General features: G+C 42.2%; 1 protein-coding gene across 11 annotated transcripts in view; it reads left to right on the top strand.

Annotated features, from left to right (window-relative positions):
• POSTN (periostin) overlaps window positions 1-21,980 on the top strand; it is a 50,225-nt gene that overhangs the window by 7,245 nt on the left and 21,000 nt on the right. For all 11 annotated transcript variants that reach the window (XM_043532270.1, XM_043532279.1, XM_027833052.3 and 8 more), the window contains exons 3-12: window positions 1,523-1,587; window positions 2,763-2,920; window positions 3,630-3,794; window positions 4,980-5,126; window positions 8,000-8,141; window positions 12,323-12,535; window positions 12,784-12,918; window positions 14,091-14,239; window positions 14,831-14,967; window positions 18,103-18,233. In XM_043532270.1, coding sequence (XP_043388205.1) covers window positions 1,523-1,587; window positions 2,763-2,920; window positions 3,630-3,794; window positions 4,980-5,126; window positions 8,000-8,141; window positions 12,323-12,535; window positions 12,784-12,918; window positions 14,091-14,239; window positions 14,831-14,967; window positions 18,103-18,233 — 1,442 coding nt within the window. The remainder of the gene's footprint in view (window positions 1-1,522; window positions 1,588-2,762; window positions 2,921-3,629; window positions 3,795-4,979; window positions 5,127-7,999; window positions 8,142-12,322; window positions 12,536-12,783; window positions 12,919-14,090; window positions 14,240-14,830; window positions 14,968-18,102; window positions 18,234-21,980) is intronic.

The raw sequence follows: 21,980 nt of genomic DNA, 5'->3' as shown, positions 1-21,980 counted from the left end.
TCATTACAACAACCTACAAAACCCCACATAGCTGCCTCTAGGAAACTTCCAGCTTCAAAACTGACATCATTGAGCCACATGCATTAAAAAGACATCATGTAAAGCTCTGATTGCATGTTTTTCTAGTAATTCAGTCTGCAGTAATTACTTTGAAAAGCAATAACTGCAAAAGAAAGAGTTTAAAGATTTATGTTACCTTTCCGTTTCAGTAAGTCCATATAATTTCCTGGGTTTCTTTATCCTCTAGCAACCACATTCATCCTTGCCATAACTCCATTGACTTCAGTAGAGTTGTGCTTATTTACAGCAGGGCTGAATTTGGTTAAAGATGTCTATTTTAAAGCTGTTACTTCCTTCAAATCAATAAGGTACAATAAAAAGCAATCCATAATGCTGAATGAAACATTACATTTAGCACCAACCCGCTTCTGAGTACAGTTTGTACATACAAAGATGAGGCGATTTCCTTGAACAACTATACATCAGGCACTATCCAATTTCCAGCTCAACTCCATCCTCCCCTTCTTGGCTAAGCTCTTACTCCTGCTGCCTTCACTTCCTCTCTGCTAGCTCTTTCCTTCGTTTGTTACAATCTGGCTTTCACCCTCTCTACTCTAACTAATGAGACTGCTCTCACTAAAGTTACCAATGACCTTTCCCTTGTCTTCTCCATATTCCTTGTTTTTTCAACTACTTTCAACATAACCAGGCAATCTTTATTCATTCTCTTCTTTATTGGCTTTTACAACACTGTTCTTGAATAGTTTTCCTTTTTACCTCTTGCATTTCTCTTTCAGTGTCGTCCTCAGTGGCTCCACCTCCTCCCACTTTCTGTCAGCTTCCCACAGGGCCTATTCCTAACCCCCTGCCTTCATTCCTTCACATTATCCCTGGGTGGTCTTATTTGCCTTCATGACTCTAATTCCCATCAATTTACCCTTCGCATTTAGACTATTGCCAAAACTTGGCACTTTTTTCCTTTTCATCCACGCTGTCAAAAGCTTGTCCATGCTTTGATAATCCTCCCCATCCCTTCCATCCTTGGTTCTTTTGATCCCTCCTGTAATCTTCTCTTTGGTTTTCCAATCCCTTCTCTCCTAGCCAAAATGTCACCATCAGATTCATTTTCTGCACCTGTTATTGCAATCACATCATTCCCCTTTACGAGTCCCTTCACTAGCTCCACTTCCTCCCCCACATCTGTTCCAAGCTCTTTGTCAACCTTCATGACTGTGGATGTGTGGAGTATTTAAAATGCTACGTAGCTACAGAATACAGTACAGTGGAACCAGTTAATAGTGTCTAATTTGATACCAACAGAAAATAGATTTGATACCAACATTGTCTGATTTGATACCAACATTGCTGAATGTTAAAAAAAATAAGATGATTAGATAACTCTAGCCATAGAAACTGAATAGAAGTAGATAATTTGTAAAAAAGTAAAACTAAGATAATTAACTGTAATTGGTGTCATTTCGTTTGTACTTTATTTAATCTAGCTTTTATCTATACCCTACAGAACTGTCTTGTATGAATGTTGCCCTGGCTACATGAAGATGGATGGAATGAGAGGTTGCCCGGCAGGTACAGTCTTAGATGCACATGATCTTTACATATGGGACCCATTCTAACACAGGAGATTTTCAGAAGTGGTCTGTAATTTTGGGTGCCCAACCTGAGACATCTAAAGCTTATTTCTCAGAGTGGTTGACTGAGCATCCACAACTTCATTTGATGTCCCTAAGTGTGGGCAGCACCACTGGAAATCATCTGCAAGGTGTTTGATGTTGGACACCGAACACTGAGACATTCATAATTAGAGGCCACTTTTGAACATTAAAGCCCAAACCCTTAAAATACGAACCTGCCCACTATGGATAATCCTGGCAAGTCTTTGCCCTGCTGATATGATGGGTTCCCTGGCAATGGAAATACCGCAGTCCCACTGTGTAAGGGGACAGGATTTGGGGAACTGTACAGGAGGCATGCATGTCTTGTGCAGTTCCCTGCTGTGTCACTTATGTAGTTGCTTGCAGTGGACCAAGCAGCATTGGGTAGGGGGAGGGATGGTGCAAAACCAGGTACTGGAGGTGAGATGGCACCAGAGTCAAGGGGAGGGATGGGTATTAGGGGTGCATAACAGGTACCAAGGGCTACTCAGTAGAATTGGCTGGTCATACGTTTTCCAGTGGAACATTTTTTCATGGGAAAATGCTGGTGTCAAAATCAAAACTTTTGCAGGAACTTTTCAATTTTGTCCAATTTTCCTATAGAAACCAAGCAGATTTTCAAAGAGAAAACTACTTGGTTTTCTGCCAGCTCACTTGTCTCATGGGCTGCCAGGATTCTGGAAGCCCTGGGAGCCCTAACTCAAGCCAGAGTTGTCGGGACTTCTAGACTTCTCAATAGCCTATCAGATGGGCAGCCGGGGCTCCAGGCAGCTCGGGGATTTCGTTTAGAAAAAATCAAATCAGAATGTCATTTACATTTTTTCTAAACAAAAGTTTCAGACCTTCACTTCTCCCATCTGGATATTTGTCGAGTTATTTGTTCTGGGCACTATCTGCAATGAGGATTTGGCATATATTGCAAATTCTACTTAATTTGAACCCAAATTATGGAATTTTAAAAGCAATGTTTAGTTAAAAGGATTTTAATAAGATGATTCTCTCCTCCCGTTAAAACAGTGGTAATAGGTAATGATTTTGAGAGACTGACCTGTCAAAGAATTTACAGTACTCTTGTCTTGTGTATTTTAGTTGCTCCTATTGATCATGTTTATGGTACCCTGGGCATTGTGGGAGCAACCTCTACTCAACGTTATTCTGACATATCAAAGCTGAGAGAAGAGATTGAAGGACGGGGATCATTCACATTCTTTGCACCAAGCAATGAAGCTTGGGAGCTGTTGGATCGAGTAACTATATATCTCTATATACACACACACACACATATATATTAATGTTATGAGTACTTATTTTTGTATCTACAATAGCTGTGTTTTAAACCACATTAGAAACAATGAAGATTTTTTTATATATCAGAGATAAATATTGAAACTCAATTACTATATTATTCTAAACTAAACTATGCTTAAGGAACACAGATATTTTACATTTTTAAAAAAAATTCTAGAAACAGTGAACAGCTGCAAAGGATATCTGTTTGAGCACCGTCAAAGAGAAATTGTTTTTTGTTGCTCAGCACCCTGAGTATTTTCATGGTTGGATGCTTTATAAATACAATTATTATTATTAGTCTTGTCAGCATAGCTTTGGGAATAGTTTTGAAAACTGAAGCAATTCCAGTAAGGGAGGGTGACAGACACTTTTGTGGGTGACTGTAGGATACTTTCCCTAAAACTACAATGTTAATCCAGTACTGAACCCAAAAAAAAGCTTGAATGCCTTGCTTATGTAATGAGGCCTGTTGTCTTTGATACTGAATCAGTCTAGGGAATCCTCTAGCCAGCTGCATACCAAAAAGTATGTAACTGAAGTAATTTACATAGTCAAATGAAATACACATTCAAAAATATATTGAAAGCATATTTTGTGGCAAAGAAATCTGTATAACTAACTGATTAAGATTGTCCAGGAAATGTCTAACTGAATCTTCTTCCTCAGGAAATTCATAGTAATTTAATTGACAATGTAAATATTGAACTGTACAATGCCCTCCACAACCATATGGTAAACAAGCGTATGTTGACAAAGGATCTTAAGAATGGCCTGACTCTTGTATCCATGTACAATGATCAGCAACTGCTTATTAATCATTATCCTAATGGGGTAAGTTTATTTCCAAAAGCTTCTTTTATACCGTATTTCAGAGTGGTCATTTTCATTAACTCTGTGCATTTTTTTTTATTTATCTAATGAAGAATTGAGAAAGTCATAACGAGATTATCACTTGGCATGTCAGTTATACATCTTACCTTACAAATGCTAGGAATACAGAATAAATCTGTCCATTAAAGGACTCTTTCATAGACTGAAGGCTAATTGCTAAGAAAGGACTGGGTAACAAGAGCTATTTTTATTTTAAGAAAGTTGTAAAAACACGGAATGAACTTTCCTCTAAAGAGGTAGCCTTTTGTGCATAGCACAGATTATTATCCTGCTAAATATCAGCAGTTAGATTTATTACACACTTTTTTCATATATTACTAAATACATTTTAATAAGATTTTTATTCCAATTGCAGCATGTGAGAGAAATATTTAGTCATAGAAGAAACACTTATATTATCTTCCTAGATGGGATTTAATTTTTATAAACCAGGATTCCCAAAGTAAAGTCACTAGTATTTATTTTCTTAAATTCATAGAAACTGCATGTTAGGTTGGCACTTAAATTAGTGTAAACCAAAAGCAAGAACCATTTTAACTATTCAGGGATATGGAACGCTAAACAACTGTCATATGGTTGGAAATCAAGACGACCTGCACAAGTTGCTGTATTGGTAGATCTAGGTGCACAGGTGCTGACTTTTGTTTTTGCCAGTTGGTTTGCTCCTCTTGCCCCTCCCCCTTTGTGAGCAGTGGGCAGGTTGTTGGAGGGAAGAGGCTGAGCGGGGTGGGGCCTTGGGGCAGAACATGGGCCGGGCCTGAGGGGAAAGAGGCCAAGCAGGGATGGGGCCTGAGGGGGCAGAAGGCTGAGTGGGGGCAGGACCTTGGGGTGTAGCGGGGTCAGGGCCTTGGGGCAAAGAGGCCAAGTGGGGGCAGGACCTCAGGCAGAGCTTGGGCAGAGAAGTGGGTGGGCGCATGGTCTGGACGCTTCTGTGTGGCCTACAGAAGATTAATCCAGCCCTGCAAGTGCTGAGCACCCCAATTTTTTTCAGTGGGTGCTTGAGCCCCACAACACCCACAGAGTCGGCATCTAAGGCTAGGTAGCTGTCCTCCTTAAAAATAAATTATAAGAGATAGGATGCCAAGTCAATGCTGAATATTCTACTGTTCAATTCTTTAAACATAGGTTGTTACTGTTAACTGTGCCAGAATCATCCATGGCAACCAGATTGCTACAAACGGTGTCGTTCATGTCATTGACCGTGTCCTGACCCCTGTTGGAAATACCATTCAAGAGTTCCTTGAAGCTGAGGATGATGTCTCATCTCTTAGAGTGAGTGGGGGGAAATAAAATGCTAACAAGCTTCTTTGGCCTTGTAATTTGCCTTTCTTTTTTTGTTGTCTTAGATGTAAGAAAAGATTATTAACACATTGTTAGGGGAATGAAATGAACCAAATCAAGGACTAGTCCACCAAATGATACAAGGTAGAAGAGCTGTATATTTTTTCATAAGTGCCTAGTCCTGCTTTTGTGACAGTCTTGTAATTGATGTCACAAGGCCAGATTCTGGCACCCTTATTCGCAGTGAGTAGTCCTTACTCCTTGAGTCCTGGGGCTGTTCAGAGAGTAAGGTATCACTCAGTGTGAGTACAGATCACAGAATCTGGTCCTGTGTGATCAGAATTAGATCCAAAATGGGGAAAATAATCAAAAGTAATGGAAGTAATGGAGATAGCATCATGAAAGCTTAAGTGATCCAGTTGGTTTCAGAAATTGGGTTAGAGTGTGGTGAGAGGAATATTTACTCGCTGGCTTGGGCTGGGGCACCAGGATATTATGGAATCTTTCCAAGCTCTTCCCGAACTGAAAGACTCTCTCATTTGCCTTCCTTTCCTCTGATTTCTCTCATCTTTTCTTCCTTCTGTGGAAAAAAGAGAAAAGTTAGAAGCAGCGAAGAACAGAGGGCCCAGCAGGCTCCCTCTTTGTAGGATGAGGAGGTGAGAAAAACTATGGAAGGTGTGGGAAGTCAACACTCATATAGGGCCGCTTTTCTTATTTCCTGGTCGGTGGAATCATATACAATGTCAAAATATAATTGTGCTGTTATGCTCAAGGGGAGACATTCATGACAAGATGTAACTATAATTCTTATATAAGCCCAGACATCTTAATATTAAAGATAAATTGGCTTAGAGATGTTCCCATCTGTTCAGCAACGTATTTCAAGTACACTTACACTGTTCTGTAAACAACTATATTAATCTAGATAATTTATTTCAATGTTTTACGTTGTGACACTGGAAGTAGTGGATGCTGCATGAATGGGCTTATTTAGGCTGCAGAAGAGAAGAGTTAGGGGGGATCTGATAGCAGCCTTCAACTACCTGAAGGGGGTCCCAAAGAGGATGGAGCTAGGCTGTTCTTAGTGGTGGCAGATGACAGACCAAGGAGCAATGGTCTCAAGTTGCAGTGTGGGAGGTCTAGATTGGATATTAGAAAAACTTTTTCACTAGGAGGGTGGTGAAGCACTGGAATGGGTTACCTAGGGAGGTGGTGGAATCTCCATCCTTAGAGGTTTTTAAGGCCCGACTTGACAAAGCCCTGGCTGGGATGATTTAGTTGGGGTTGGTCCTGCTTTGAGTAGGGGGTTGGACTAGATGACCCTTTGAGGTCTCTTCCAACCCTAATCTTCTGTGATTCTATGAAATCAAAACATGATAACCCCATTGGTCTGACGAGTTCCAGCTTAGGGCAGGTTTTCAACAGGGCAAATCAAATATCAAAAATGTTAGTGGCTCAATTCAGCTATGCCTCCAAAAGTTCTGGATTAAATCCCAAACCCACTGAAGTCTAACGGCACACCCCCTATCAACCTCAATGCAGCAAGGATTTCATCCTGATGTTTATCTGCACTTGTCTGGATGTAGCCAAACCTTTGTATCTGAACAAATGGTGTGAAAATCTGAAGAGTTCATGCTTTCTTGAAAGACTCCTAATCCTCCTGGTATTGACTAGACTAAAACTACCTATAAAACAGCCTCTCAATATATTTTTTTTCATTATACTTGTTTATCTGAGCATGGACAAGCATAGGGGCAAGGGGAGAACTTAAAGTAAGCAAATTAAGAAAATGTTTTTTTTTAATCAGAAAAGGGTTGCTTGATTACACTTTTGGGACAGGGATTGAGTTAGTTCATATTTCATTCAGATTGATTCTTACATACCTAGTTTCCAGGAAGTAAAGGTGAACCCCTATTGAGGTTAGTTATTTCAATCCTACTTCATATCTATTGGGATAACTTTTATCACTAATGTTCATTAGCCAATCTGAACAAAATTGAAGGAATTAAACCATGTAAACGTTATGGCTAAATGCATTCCTATGGCTTAGGAAGGGTTAGGAAACAATGTACTGTACAACAACACATAATTCACTAGCTGTATTATGAAAGATTTTTCACCTTCTTCAGAAGTATCAGGTCTTGGCTACTATTCCAAAGGCAAAAGAGTGGATTAGATAGACTGTTGGTTTTATCTGGCAAAACCTATGTGCATATGGTCTTCAATGCAATGAGCTTTTTCAGGATTCTTTGTATTCATTTAACCTAAAGGTTTGTGTATAGAATTTCACTTACCCAGCTTTATTTAAATTTGCTACTGAGTGTTTTCGTGTGGTGGTTGAATCTAATGAACTACATTCTAATACAGTTTGGACTGGAGTAAATCCAATCTATCTCAATTGAAATCAACAGAGTTATGCTACATTTGAATCATTATAAATTGTATCTGAATTGGGCTCTTTCTTAATATCTGCTAAATTGTCAAAGAAACTCAGAAGACTGAGCCAAGATGTTTCCCTAGAGCATTTAGTTTTCTACATTTTGATTCTGTAATTTTACTTATGTAAACAGGCTTTTCTCTGAAGAATATTATAATTCATTTCAACATACCATTAAAATATCTGGATACAAATCCTAAAGTGCTAAATCGTAATATAGTATCAGTTGCACAGAAATTACGTGCCAAATTCTGCCTACAGATTCACATGCAACAACTTCCACTGTTCTCAATAAGAGATGAATGTGAGCATTCAAGTGCAGGATTTGACCCTCTGAGGTTTCGAAATTAAGGGTTTTGTTTTTCTGTACCCATAAGTTTAATGTATTTGAACAATGCTCTCAGTAAGTAATATCTTTCTTTTCTAGGCTGCTGCCATTACATCTGGTGTTTTGGACACTCTTGGAAAGCCCGGCCATTACACACTCTTTGCTCCTACTAATGAAGCTTTTGAGAAACTTCCAAGGGGAGTCTTGGAAAGGATCATGGGTGACAAGGTGGCCTCTGAAGGTATATCAGTGATTCTGTATATGGGAAAATGTGAAAATATATTTCAAACATAATCAAATCAGGAATTAGCAACAAAGGGATTATAAAGCCATACAAATATCTCAAAAGAGTGAGCAGAAAATTATAACTGCTTGTATTTATTTAATGGAAATGGATCTCAGCTTTATATTCCGGGGCATATGGATCTGGGCTTTTGCCTCAAACGCCATCTCAGCTATAGCTGTTTCATAGTAAAAGTATATGTATTCTATGGGCCAAATTCTACTGTGTAAACTTTTCAAGGGATTGTCTTATTTTTTTACAGTGCACAATGGGGCTGCAATCCTAATTCAGCCTTCTGGGTGCTACTGTAACACAAAGAAATAAAAAGCACAGACAATTTGGTCTGTGAAATGCTATGCACATCTATGTGCTGTGTTAAAAATAATAATAATTACCAATAAAATAACCTTCAGTTCATCTGAGAAGGGTATTCAAATCAATTTGATTTTAATTCCACAAAAATGTACAGTTGTTCCCAATCCCAAAGGGATCCAACATGTTGTTTATGGGTAAAATTTTCCAATGCACCTAATTAACTCTAGAAGCCTACTTCCCATGGATTTTCATGGAGACCTAGATGAGTCACAGAGGTGCTTTTAAAATGTTTGCCCCACATGCTTTAAACTGGATATTCCTATTCTCATGCAGGCAGAATTCCCATTGAAGTTTATAGAAGCTATGCCTGCAGGCTCTTTACTGACAGGCATCAATTGGAAAAGAGAGCAGAATGTGCTGGGCTAGATCTACAGGTGGTGTAAAGTGGTGTAGCTAAATTGACTTACGCCAGTGGAGGATCTGACCCATCATATATTAATGAAGAAGAATCATTTAATGGTGGCTGTACAGTGCATTTTAAATAATGGAGCAGATGCCAATTTTCTTGTCCTACCTATGTCTGTGGTGTGTAAATGAAGGTCAAGAGGAAGATTGTGCAACTATGGTTTTGAGACAATCTAATTTTAATCCATGAAAAAGATGTTACCAGTCACTGAACCCCAGTCCTTAAGCAGATTGTATAGCTATTACATCCCTTTCCAGCACATTTATGTGCAGTGGTCTGATACCTGGGGATAAGAATCCTTTAACAACCAAGCTGTCAAATGAAAGGCTATGCATCTAATGCAATCAGCATTGATTAAATGCATGCATAGCTCATAAAATTTACTTTCCACAGAATGGAAAAGGAAGTCCCATTAGAATCATTATAGTTGTAAGTTACAGCTAACATCTGTCCTTCTCATTAAGAAAGGGCAATTGCTACATACTGTACTGTAGGAGTCAGAGTTTCTGTCGTGCTTTAAATTACCAAAAAAAAAAAAAAAAAAAAAAAGCCAAGGGATTCAGAATAAGCATTATAAGCAGGATGTCTGAAAGCAATGTATGGAAACTATGTCGTAAAGACTGAGACTGCAGTTTCTGCATGCACTGCGCTGCATATTTAAGGCATTTTAAAGGTGAACTGCAAAAGGCACTTTTCTGCCTTTTTAGTAAGTGCTTCTTTGCAAAGAGTAAAGATGGCTTCAAAGTTTTCTTCCCAAACTAAAAAAAAAAAAAAAAGGGGGGGTTTTGGGGGGAGTTTAGAAATAGCAAGTTTTGATTTCTTCTTTTCTTCTGGAGAATTCCTTGGAGTATTGGAATCTGTGGGATGTTTCCTAAAAATGTATTGAAGCTTGTGCGGGGGGGTAATCTTTCAAAAACACAGGTTTTCTTCCAACTGTTTATCAGGAATTACATATTAAAGCTAGTTTAGTTATCCAATTCTCCAAGAAGTCCTCCAGCAAAAAGAAATAAATCGGGGCCTGATGAGGATGAGGGAGGCAGTCTAGGGACTGTAACAGTCACCTGATTCTCAGAACATAAGAACATGAGAATAGCCATACAGGGTCAGACCAAAGGTCCATCTAGCCCAGTATCCTGTCTTCTGACAGTGGCCAATTCCAGGTGCTTCAGAGGGAATGAACAGAACAGGTAATCATCAAGTGATCTATCCTCTGTTACTCATTCCCAGCTGCTGGCAAACAGAGGCTAGGGACACCATCCCTGCCAATCCTAGCTAATAGCCATTGATGGACCTATCCTCCATGAATTCATCTAGTTCCTTTTTGAACCCTATTATAGTCTTGGCCTTCACAACATCCTCTAGCAAAGAGTTCCACAGGTTGACTGTGCGCTGTATGAAGAAATATTTCCTTTTGTTTGTTTTAAATCTGCTGCCTATTAATTTCATTTGGTGACCCCTAGTTCTTGTGTTGTGAGGAGTAAATAACACTTTCTTATTTACTTACTCCATACCAATCATGATTTTATAGACCTCTATCATATATCACCTTAGTCGTCTCTTTTCCAAGCTGAAAAGTCCCAGCCTTATTAATCTCTCCTCCTGTGGAAGCTGTTCCATACTCCTAATCATTTTTGTTGCCCTTTTCTGAAACTTTTCTAATTCCAATATGTCTTTTTTGAGATGGGGTGACCATGTCTGCATGCAGTATTCAAGATGTGGGCATACCATGGATTTTTATAGAGGCAATATGATATTTTCTGTCTTAGTATCTATCCTTTTCTTAATGATTCCCAACATTCTGTTCACTTTTTTGACTGCCACTGCACACTGACTGGATCAGGGCAGATTTGTTCTTGTCCTCGACCCACATAATTTAGAATAGCCTAAGGATTGCTCTATCTTGTGCTAGCTAGCTATGGTCCTGAAGGGAACATATGCCAGTTACGAATTGGCAGAGCTCCAGCTGACTCTTGTTATGACCCCACCAGAATGTGTGCAGTCTGCTGGGGGTAAGGAATTGGGTTGGGAATACTCTGTGTCATGTTACACAATCTGCAAACTCCCCTACTCTTGGAGAATTCTCATTAGGGCCAGATCCGGAAACTTGCCATCATCTGAGTGGCATAAAGTGGCAAACGCCGGAGCGCGGGAATCTGGGCTGATACTTGTAATGTAAAAAAAATAACCAAGAAAAGAGAATTTTTTGAAATCTCATAGAACTTCTTTATACATCATAAAAAAGTAAAATGTGATTTTTTTAAAAATTTGTTTTGCTTTTAAGTTCACCTATAAGAATTTCATCTTGTCTTCTGGGCACCACACCCAGAAGACTGGACTCTGAATCTCACTTCTCTGATACAGTCAAATGCAACAGAACCCCCTCTTGTATATTTGACAACAAAAGAGGAAGAGACAGCTCTGCTGGGGCTACACACCTGTGAGCTGAATTCTGTCCTTCATCATACAATAAAGGCAGCAGGGTTGCCCATGGACAGAATATGGCCCACAGTGTTTTCAGTATCTGAAAAAAGTAAAGAATTCAAACCAGCAGACAGTCCTGTAACACCTTCTTTAAATTCCTCCACAAAGTTCAGACCACCCAGGTTGTCCTCAGCACCACATGTCTAACAGACGCTCCCCACGGCCAGCAAGTAACCACATTTCACACTCCCTTCATTTTACAGGGAAGAGCAAACATCTGTGTCTACTACCAGCCTCTCCACAGACTAGTTGCAGATGTTTAGTGACTGGCAACTAATGACACTGGTGTATCTGAAGGGGTAAGGCCACTAGCTAGAAAATCCTCTCACTGGATCACTAGCAGGAGAATATTTCTCGGAGGTGCCTTTTTTCCCACCTTTTTTTTAAAAAACCCTATGGGAGCTACTAGAAACAAATAATGAACAATAGTAATTAAAAGCTGAGGCTTGGTTCTGAACACTCAATACCGAAAGGTGTATGTTGAGATCCACTGGCAACCTAATATTACCCATGGCCATTAAACTATATGCTCTGGCTTACACAGAACTAATTAACAGACTAGGATGTATTTAATGATATTATGGGAATCACTAAAAACATTTCTTAAACATAATGTACTATAGCAGTCTGCACTTATGAGTTGTTGTACAAATAACCCTATTTTCAGAGACCAGAAAAAAGAGTTATCTGTACAGTCATTAAAAGAATATTATATTTTGTATTTGTCAAACTTGGTATGAGAAATTATGGGAAATAAAGATAGTTATTCAAAATTATTTTGTAACAACACTAATTGAGTCAATGCATTAAATTGTCTTAAGCAATCCTGTTCCAATCAAGTACCTATACATGGACCTGTCTCTTCTTTTCTCCACAGCTCTCATGAAGTTCCATATTTTAAATACTCTTCAATGCTCTGAAGCCATCATGGGTGGAGCAGTCTATGAGACCTTGGAAGGGAGTACAGTTGAAGTAGGTTGTGATGGTGAAAGTCTGACTGTAAATGGAGTCAAGATGGTAAACCGCAAAGATATTGTGACAAGCAACGGTGTTATCCACCTCATTGACCATGTGCTGATTCCTAACTCTGGTGAGTGACTGACATAGTTTCATGTATGTATCACAGAGATAAGGAATGTTGACTATAAGACATTCTCCACCTGCGAAATCTATACAAGCCTGTTTATTGAGAGGATCTGTGTGCACACCTCCTCTGTCCTTATCCAGACCCTCTAAACCCTCTTCTATTGAATTCTAATTTGTAGGGAGGGAAGTGGCTGAAGCAAGAAAACTAATTAACAGGCTACAATTAATTATCTTTTCCTTTATCAATTGCAGCCAAGCAAGTTATTGAACTTGCAGGTGACCAGCAGACCACCTACACAGACCTTTTAGCACAGCTGGGATTGGCTTCTTCTCTAAGGCCAGAGGGACAATACACTCTGCTGGCTCCTCTGAATGGTGCTTTCTCAGGTAGGTGGCCTTGGAGGGGAATATTCCCTACCTCTGAGGCAGTGTCAAAAGCATTTTCTGCCATCATGGTTTTCTAAAACCAATTTTTTCCCCAGTCTATGTTCTGAGACTGCAAAGAATTGGCACAACTAGGAATAAGAGATGCTTTGTCCTTTTCAGTATGCATAGTGGGTAAAATTTACCACTGTGCCGAGAGTCCGCAAAAGACCTATATGCCACTTGAGTCTTACTTAAGCCTACACAATTTATTTTATTTAGTATATAGAGAACCTCTTTATTTGATGGGAAAAGTAAAGTTAAAATAAGATGCAAAATATACCCTAATGCTTAGCAGAAGAGCTGGATGAATAATGCAATAATATATTTACAATAAATCCCCTTAAATTCACTTGAGTTGTCATCAGAACCCCCTTTATTTACTGTTAAAGTACCTTCACACGAGCATATTTTTATTTACCAGGATGATGGAGCAAAGAGACAGTGTCGCATATGTATGTGCCAATACACATTTGAATTAGTATTTGCACTAGGAGTGGCCACATGGTCCTTCTCAAAGCTCTTTGTGGATTTGGTAGTCATCCAATCAGAGATAAGAAGCATCTCCATGTGACCTAGATGTCACAACACAGAGTGGATTTCAAATGGTGAATACTCAAAGCAATAGTTACCAGAAATATTTTACAAGTAATCTAGAGGTTAAAGCATGCCTATACATAAATCATCTACCAAATGTCTACTAAAGAATTAGAAGCCTGTTTACAGATAATTGTAATAATAAAAATGAGTTAATCAATTTAATTTCTGGTTTCAGAGTAGCAGTCATGTTAGTCTGTATCTGCAAAAAGAAAAGGAGTACTTGTGGCACCTTAGAGACTAACAAATTTATTAGAGCATAAGCTTTCATGAGCTACAGCTTACTTCATCGGATGCATACAGTTTTTTCCACCGTATGCATCCGATGAAGTGAGCTGTAGCTCACGAAAGCTTATGCTCTAATAAATTTAATTTCTGTGAATAGTGTTCCCAGTTTTATTAAGTCTAAAATGATTGATCTAAAATGTAAACAGTGCAAAAAGAACAAGTATTTTCATGATTCTAAAACATAGTGTGTGCAGTGAACCTTACCTGAATGAAGGAATCATTTATACATTATTGTCTAAATGATTTGGTAGATGACACTTTGAGGATGGACCAACGGCTTCTTAAACTGATCATGCAAAACCACATTTTGAAAGTGAAAATTAGCCTCAATGAGCTCTACAATGGACAGAACGTGGAGACCTTGGGAGGAAAACAACTCAGAGTCTTTGTATACCGCACAGTAAGTGAATGAAGATTTCCAAATCCTGGGGCAGTGACAAATAAAATCTATCCAACACCTGAAGCCGGGGAAGGATGGAGCTCACTGTAGAAGACAATACTATTGGTGTTATAAAAGAGCTCACCATTGAAAGTCAAAATTACCAACATTTACCACACCACTGTACAGGAGAGAGATCTTTGATTTTGACATATAATGCAATTAAATTAAATTAAACTTTGGCTGAAATAGATGAGTGGAAAACTAGAAGACAGCTTCAGGATTTGGCTTGAGATTAATAATAAAAATTTCTAGTTTCAAAACAGCTAACAATTTTTTCAGGTGACACAAGTAATCAAGTTTCAATCTAATTACGTATTTATTTACCACATCATTTGCTTCCTTTTGCACATTTTATTTTAAAAAGGAGGAACAAATAACTTGCCAATGAGAAGTTGGAGAAATTCTATTTTTAAATTATAGAGGCTACAGAGTAGTTCATGTTTCAGGCTGATTACAAAAAAATATGCTTCACTAATGTTGCCGTGGCTGTGGCATGGATGCTGTGACTATAATCTTAGGTGGTTTGTCTTGTTTTTTCTTTTCAACCAGGCTGTATGTATTGAAAATTCATGCATGGTAAGAGGAAGCAAAGAGGGAAGGAATGGTGTCATTCACATTTTCAGACAGATCATCAAACCAGCCGAAAAGTCACTGCGTGAAGTGTTGAAGAATGATAAGCGCTTTAGGTAAGCAAAAGGTTTTCACAGCATAGAAATCTCTCTATAGACTGTGGGTATGTCTACACAAGAAATGCTACAGCGGCACTACACATATTACAGTGATGGGTTCTTCAGTCACTGTAGTCAATCCACTTCTATGAGAGGTGGTAGTTAGGTCAATGAAAGAATTCTTCTATTGACCTCGTGGTTTCTATACCAGGCTTAGGTCAGCTTAATTACATCTTTTAGCACATGACATTTTGCCCTGAGCAATGTAGTTAAAATGACCTAACTTTGTAGTCTAGACCAGCCCTTGATCAATATAGAGTAGAGCTGCTCTGAAAAATTTAATTTTGACAAAAAATGGGAGGGGGGGAAATGGATTTCTTTCCCCATTTTCCATGCAGGTATATTTTATAATACCAGAGTGACACAGTGAAGCTATAGGCTCCCATTCTGGTCAGCATTCTAGCTCTTTCATGCCATTCCAGAGACAATAAGGTCCAGAACCTAGACCTCTTTCCCTGCTGGTAAGTCCCCCAGCACTAGGGCAGTGTATGGCTGGTGTAATAGCTTTACATGGCCACACCCGCTCAGCTGCTGGCAAGGTGTTCAGAAGGGCTGGGACAGTAGGGGAGCAGAGAGGATGTATCTAGAGCAGTGGTTCTTAACCTTTACTGCAGCCTGCACCCCTTTGGTTCTCAAAATATGTTCTCGCACCCCTTATCAAAATCATTGAAGTAGGTCAGTTCTTTAAACCTACATATATTTTTGTTTGTATATTACAAATGGTAATAGTTAAAAAATGTATAATGTTAATAAATACATAGGTTTGATGAAACAAAGTAGTTGTACTTACGTGGCTGTGCTTAATTTGTTTCAGAGCAGCAGCCGTGTTAATCTGTATCCACAAGTACTTCTGTTCTTTTTGCTTAATTCGTGTTTTCGATGATTTACCTTCAAAAAAATCTGGCATGTGTTGCACCACCAGAAAGGGCATCTCGCACCCCCATGGGGTGTGTGCACCCCAGGTTAAGAACCTGTGGTCTAGAGTGTTTTCACTAGGACTACTTCTCATATTCAAGGAAATGCAGTGGATCTAATTTACCTAGATTTCAGTAAGGCGTTTGATACTGTGCCACATGGGGAATTATTAGTTAAATTGGAAAAGATGGGGATCAATAGGAAAATTGAAAGTTGGATAAGGAATTGGTTAAAGGGGAGACTACAACGGGTCCTACTGAAAGGTGAACTGTCAGGCTGGAGGGAGGTTACCAGTGGAGTTCCTCAAGGATTGGTTTTGGGACCAATCTTATTTAATCTTTTTATTACTGACCTCGGCACAAAAAGTGGGAGTGTGCTAATAAAGTTTGCAGATGATACAAAGCTGGGAGGTATTGCCAATTTAGAGAAGGATCGGGAAATCATACAGGAAGATTTGGATGACCTTGAAAACTGGAGTAATAGTAATAGGATGAAATTTAATAGTGAGAAGTGTAAGGTCATGCATTTAGGGATTAATAACAAGAATTTTAGTTATAAGCTGGGGACGCATCAATTAGAAGTAACGGAGGAGGAGAAGGACCTTGGCGTATTGGTTGATCATAGGATGACTATGAGCTGCCAATGTGATATGGCTGTGAAAAAAGCTAATGCGATCTTGGGATGCATCAGGAGAGGTATTTCCAGTAGGGATAAGGAGGTTTTAGTACCGTTATACAAGGCACTGGTGAGACCTCACCTGGAATACTGTGTGCAGTTCTGGTCTCCCACGTTTAAGAAGGATGAATTCAAACTGGAACAGGTACAGAGAAGGGCTACTGGGATGATCCGAGGAATGGAAAACCTGTCTTATGAAAGGAGACTCAAGGAGCTTGGCTTGTTTAGCCTAACTAAAAGAAGGTTGAGGGGAGATATGATTGTTCTCTATAAATATATCAGAGGGATAAATACTGGAGAGGGAGAGGAATTATTTAAGCTCAGTACCAATGTGGAAACAAGAACAAATGGATATAAACTGGCCACCAGGAAGTTTAGACTTGAAATTAGACGAAGGTTTCTAACCATCAGAGGAGTGAAGTTTTGGAATAGCCTTCCAAGGGAAGCAGTGGGGGCAAAAGATCTATCTGGCTTTAAGATTCAACTCGATAAGTTTATGGAGGAGATGGTATGATGGGATAACATGGTTTTGGTAATTAAATATTCATGGTAAATAGGCCCAATGGCCTGGATGGGATATTAGATGGGGTGGGATCTGAGTTACCCAGGAAAGAATTTTCTGTAGTATCTGGCTGGTAAATCTTGCCCATATGCTCAGGGTTTAGCTGATCGCCATATTTGGGGTCGGGAAGGAATTTTCCTCAAGGGCAGATTGGAAGAGGCCCTGGAGGTTTTTCGCCTTCCTCTGTAGCATGGGGCACGGGTCACTTGCTGGAGGATTCTCTGCTCCTTGAAGTCTTTAAACCATGATTTGAGGACTTCAATAGCTCAGACATAGGTGAGAGGTCTTTCACAGGAGCGGTGGGTGAAATTCTGTGGCCTGCGTTGTGCAGGAGGTCAGACTAGATGATCATAATGGTCCCTTCTGACCTAAATATCTATGAGTAAGTGTGGTGATAGCCTGGGGCCTTAATTTTGCTCAAACCCTAATCTCTGTACACAACTTGCTTGTACACAGGGTAGCCTGAGTACATGCTCTAGTATCCCATTTAATGAAGTACTACTCCCTTGAACTCACTTATCTTACTATTATCTTCTCTTCCCTTTTATCTCCTGCCCCGGGAGCATACAGTCTTGGCTTGCCTTTCTCTCCTCTACTTCCCCAATGGATTCTGTGCAATCTCATTTCTGACTGCTCCACTCCATGAACATTGCTTGTATCAAAGTCACCAACATCCTCCTCTCCTTCTACTCCCTTCCTCTTCAGTCTAGCCATTACTTTTGACACATTCAGTGACTTACCATCTCCTCCATTCTCCCTCAACCTTGAAATCATTGGGAATAATTGCAGAGTAAGATACTACATTGATGCTTAGGAGTGACAGGAACTGTCTTAATTAAGCAGACTTTTGTGTGCTGATGTTGCCTTCAAAATTCCTTGTGTAAACAAATCTTTGGGAACTGGACCATAATTTAATGTGTGCTATTTTTATTTCTGATTAGCATATTCCTTAATTTGGTGAAAGATGCCGATTTAGATGATATTCTATCACAACCTGGAGAATGGACTTTGTTTGTCCCAACCAATGAGGCCTTTAAAGGCTTGACTGATGAAGAAAAGGAAATACTGAGAAGTAAGTCACACAAGAATATTAGAAATGTAATTAACTAGGGGTGAAATCCCACTGAAGTCTATGGCAAAGATCAGTGGGGCAGGATTTCACCCTAAATGTTTAATGTGCCTGAAACCTGCGTGCTTCATACTCCTAGGAGCTGGAGCCAGTTCGCACCCGTTTGCTAGAACCGGTTGTTAAATTTAGAAGGCTAAATTTCTAAATTTAACCGGCCAAGAGTAGCGCCTTAGTGCCAACTCCACGGGTGCTCCAGGCCTGGAGCACCCAAGGGGAAAATTGGGCCTCACCCGCCCCACCCCCAGCCCCAGCTCACCTCCGTTCCGCCTCCTCCTCCGCCCCTGAACGCGCAGCCCCCTCTGCTTCTTCGCCCCCCCCCAGGCTTCCTGCGAATCAGCTGTTCATGCGGGAAGCCAGGGCGGGCTGAGAAGCAGGCGGTGGCTGCGCACTCAGGCCCAGGGAGGCGGAGGTGAGCTGGGGCAGGGGGGCGCGAGGAGGGCCACCCACGCCGCAGCAGGTAACCTGGAGGGTGCACAGAGGAACCGATCCCCACCCCAGCTCACCTCCGCCACCCTTGGCCTGAGCGGGAAGCCGCCGCCTGCTTCTCAGCCCTCCAAGGCTTCCCGCCAAACAGCTGATTCGCAGGAAGCCGGGGGGTGGGAGAGGGCGAAGAAGCAGAGGGGGCTGCGCGTTCAGGGGCGGAGGAGGAGGCGGAACGGAGGTGAGCTGGGGCCGGGCACAGGGCGGGGAGCTGCCAGTGGGTGCTCTGCACCCACCAAATTTTCCCCATGGGTGCTCCAGCCCCGGAGCACCCACGGAGTCGGCGCCTAAGGTGCCACTTTTGATGTGATCAGTGGGGGGAGTGGCCGCTCCCCCTGCTCCCCCCCAGCTATGCTCCCCTGCCCCTAGGAGCCAGAGGGACCTGCTGGATGCTTCCTGGGAGCCGCCCCAGGTGAGCCCCGCCGGGACTCCCCACCTCGCCCCCCAGCAGGTCCCTGTGGCTCTTAGGGGCGTGGTGGGCACCCACTACGGTGGCCCACGAGACCCTCCTGCCTGGTTCTGGGGGCAGTCAGGGGACCCGGGAGGGGGGTGGATGGGGCAGGGATCCTTTGGGGGGGGCATCAAGGAACGTGGGGGGTTGGATGGGGCAGGAGTCCTGGGGGGCGGGGGTGGGCAGGGAACCAGTTGTTAAGATTTTGGCAGCTCATCAGGGCCTAGGATCCACCTAACACCCCATCCCTGCTAGGAACTCTGGGTACTCCCAGGCAATGAGATCAGAGTTTATAAGCTGGCATCCCTCCTTTTCTTTCCTTTCTCTTCCCCTGCCTCCAGCACAGCCATCGCTGCCCTCACCCCGCTATTAGAAAAGCTCACCTTCACTGGATCCTTGCTACTTTTGCTACTTACACCACAATACTTTGCATTTATATAATGACTTTCAAACAAGTTAGCACTCTCAGTCCCTTTTTAACCCCACAACTTCCCTTTGAAATAGGCAAGGGATATACACTGCTCAATTCATACACTACTGCAGTCAGGTAAGTTGTGGCAAGGTACAAAGGCTTTGACCACTTTGTATGTCCCTGGGCAAAGGCCAGAAACAGTTCCAGTCTCCTCACTTTACATACTGGAATTCAGCAATGATGCTAGGGTTAATACCTCAGATCCTGTGGAAAGTTCCAGAGGATCTTTAATGAGTGAAAAGAGTAAATATCAGAGCCATAGTGTAAAGCTGTGTCAATTAATTACACCCTATCCTACATCTCCAATCATTCTGTCACTTACTTATCCAATTGCTTCAGTTAAGAGCTACACCATAACTTATTATTTGCCTCAAAGGCTGAACTATTCCACAGGAACAAATCCACTTTGTCATGGCCCTCTAAGTTCATTAGAGAGATAAAGTGGGTGAGGTAATATCTTTTACTGGACCAACTTCTGTTGGTGAGAGGGGAGCTTTCTAGCTACACAGATTGTTTAGCATAAGCAGTTAACACATACTGCAAGGGTTCAAGGTTCAAGTGGCCCATTAAGGTTAAGTGGCCCATTCAAGGTTAAGTGGCCATTCAAGGTTAAGTGGCCCATTAACACCTCTCCTAGTCATAGGGAGGAAGGAAAAAAAACCTGGTGAGTAGGAGGGAGGTTAAGTGGGTTATAGATTGTTGTAATAGGCCTTAAATCCAGTGTCTCAGTTCAGTCCATTAGAGTCTAGCAAAGTTATTAATTTAAACTCCCGGGCTCGTCTTTTGAAGGTGTTGTGCAGGTTTCCTTTGAGGATGAGGACTGAAATGTCAAATACACAGTGATCACTTCGTGAAAAGTGATCATCCAAGGCATAGACAACTCGTGCCTCTTGACATAGGCACCGACTTCCCCGCTTTCCCACGCGGGCTTGATCCCCATGCACCCCGCCCCCACTCCGCCCTGTCAATGAGGCCCCGCCCCTGCCCTGCCTCTTCCCACCCCTGCCCCGCCCCCATTCCAACCCCTTCTCCAAAGTCCCAACCCCAACTCCACCCCCTCCCTGTCCCTATTCCAACTCCTTCCCCAAATCCCCACCCCGGCCCAGCCTCTTCCCTACCTCCTCCCCTGAACACTCATGTTCCCGCTCCTCCCCCTCTCTCCGGGAGCATGCTAATGCTGCCAACAGCTGTTTGGAGGTAGGCAGAGGAGCGGGGACGCGGCGCATTTAGGGGGGAGAGGAGGTGATAGAGGAGGAGATGGGGTGGAGGGTGAGGGGAGCTGGCTGCCAGTGGGTGCAGAGCACCCACCAATTTTTCCCCGTGGGTGCTCCATCCCCGAAGCACCCATGGAGTCAGCGCGTGTGCCTCCTGATACGGGGGGGGGGGCACAATCTAAAGGGGAGGACACATGACCACCCCACTTGTCTCCTCTGGCCAGTGACCTCCCTGTCCTGTGCCCAGCCTGAGGCTGCTGCGCTCTCTCCGCCCCACCAGACTTACCTGCAGGGAGAGGGGGAGCGCTGTCCTTCTCCCGCTGTGCCTCCCCTCCCCCATACATTCGGCCGTTCTCCTGCTGGCAGCTGGGTCCAGGTGGGGAGCAGGAGGGAGCCGCTTCTCACGCCGGCTGAAATTGGCCTCTCTGGGTTGCTGACTCTGTGCAGCGCAGCAGCTGCCTGAGAGAGAGCTTGGCTGGGGTGGTGGCTTGCCCTGCTCCGTCCTCTCTGCTCTCCTCCCCAGCCTGGCTGCCGGGGACAGCAGCAGAGCGAGCCAGAGCTCCACCTCCCCCCTGTCCCTGGCAGCTGGGCATGGGCAGGGAGTAGAGGGGGTGAGGTGGGCCACTACCCCATCCAGACTGTCTCTCAGGCATCCGCCACACTGCACAGAGTAGCAACCAAAGCAGCCAGCGTGAGAAGCAGCTGGTCCCACCCCTTCAGCTCCCCACAGGTCAAATAGAAATCTGGGGGGGGGCACTTAACTCCACATACCCCTCCTACACAGCACCTATCCTCAAAGGTGAGATGCTGTTTTTGTCTTTTATCATTTTTCTCTGTTAACAACTTATGCTAAACAATCTGTTTCACCTTGTGTTTAGCTGTCACACTCTGAGTACGTCTCAGATCTGAAGAAGAGCTCTGTGTAAGGTCTTGTCTACACTTAAAATGCTGCAACAGTGCAACTTCTCCACTTGAGCACTTCAGTGAAGATGCTACCTATTGATGGGAGCGGCTCTCCTGTCAGCTTAGTTAATCCACCTCCCCGAGAGGCAGTAGCTAGGTTGAAGGGAGCA

Source organism: Chelonia mydas, chromosome 1 (genome assembly GCF_015237465.2).
Source record: "Chelonia mydas isolate rCheMyd1 chromosome 1, rCheMyd1.pri.v2, whole genome shotgun sequence".
Classification (NCBI taxonomy): domain Eukaryota; kingdom Metazoa; phylum Chordata; order Testudines; family Cheloniidae; genus Chelonia; species Chelonia mydas.
This window is presented reverse-complemented; position numbering and strand designations above follow the sequence as displayed.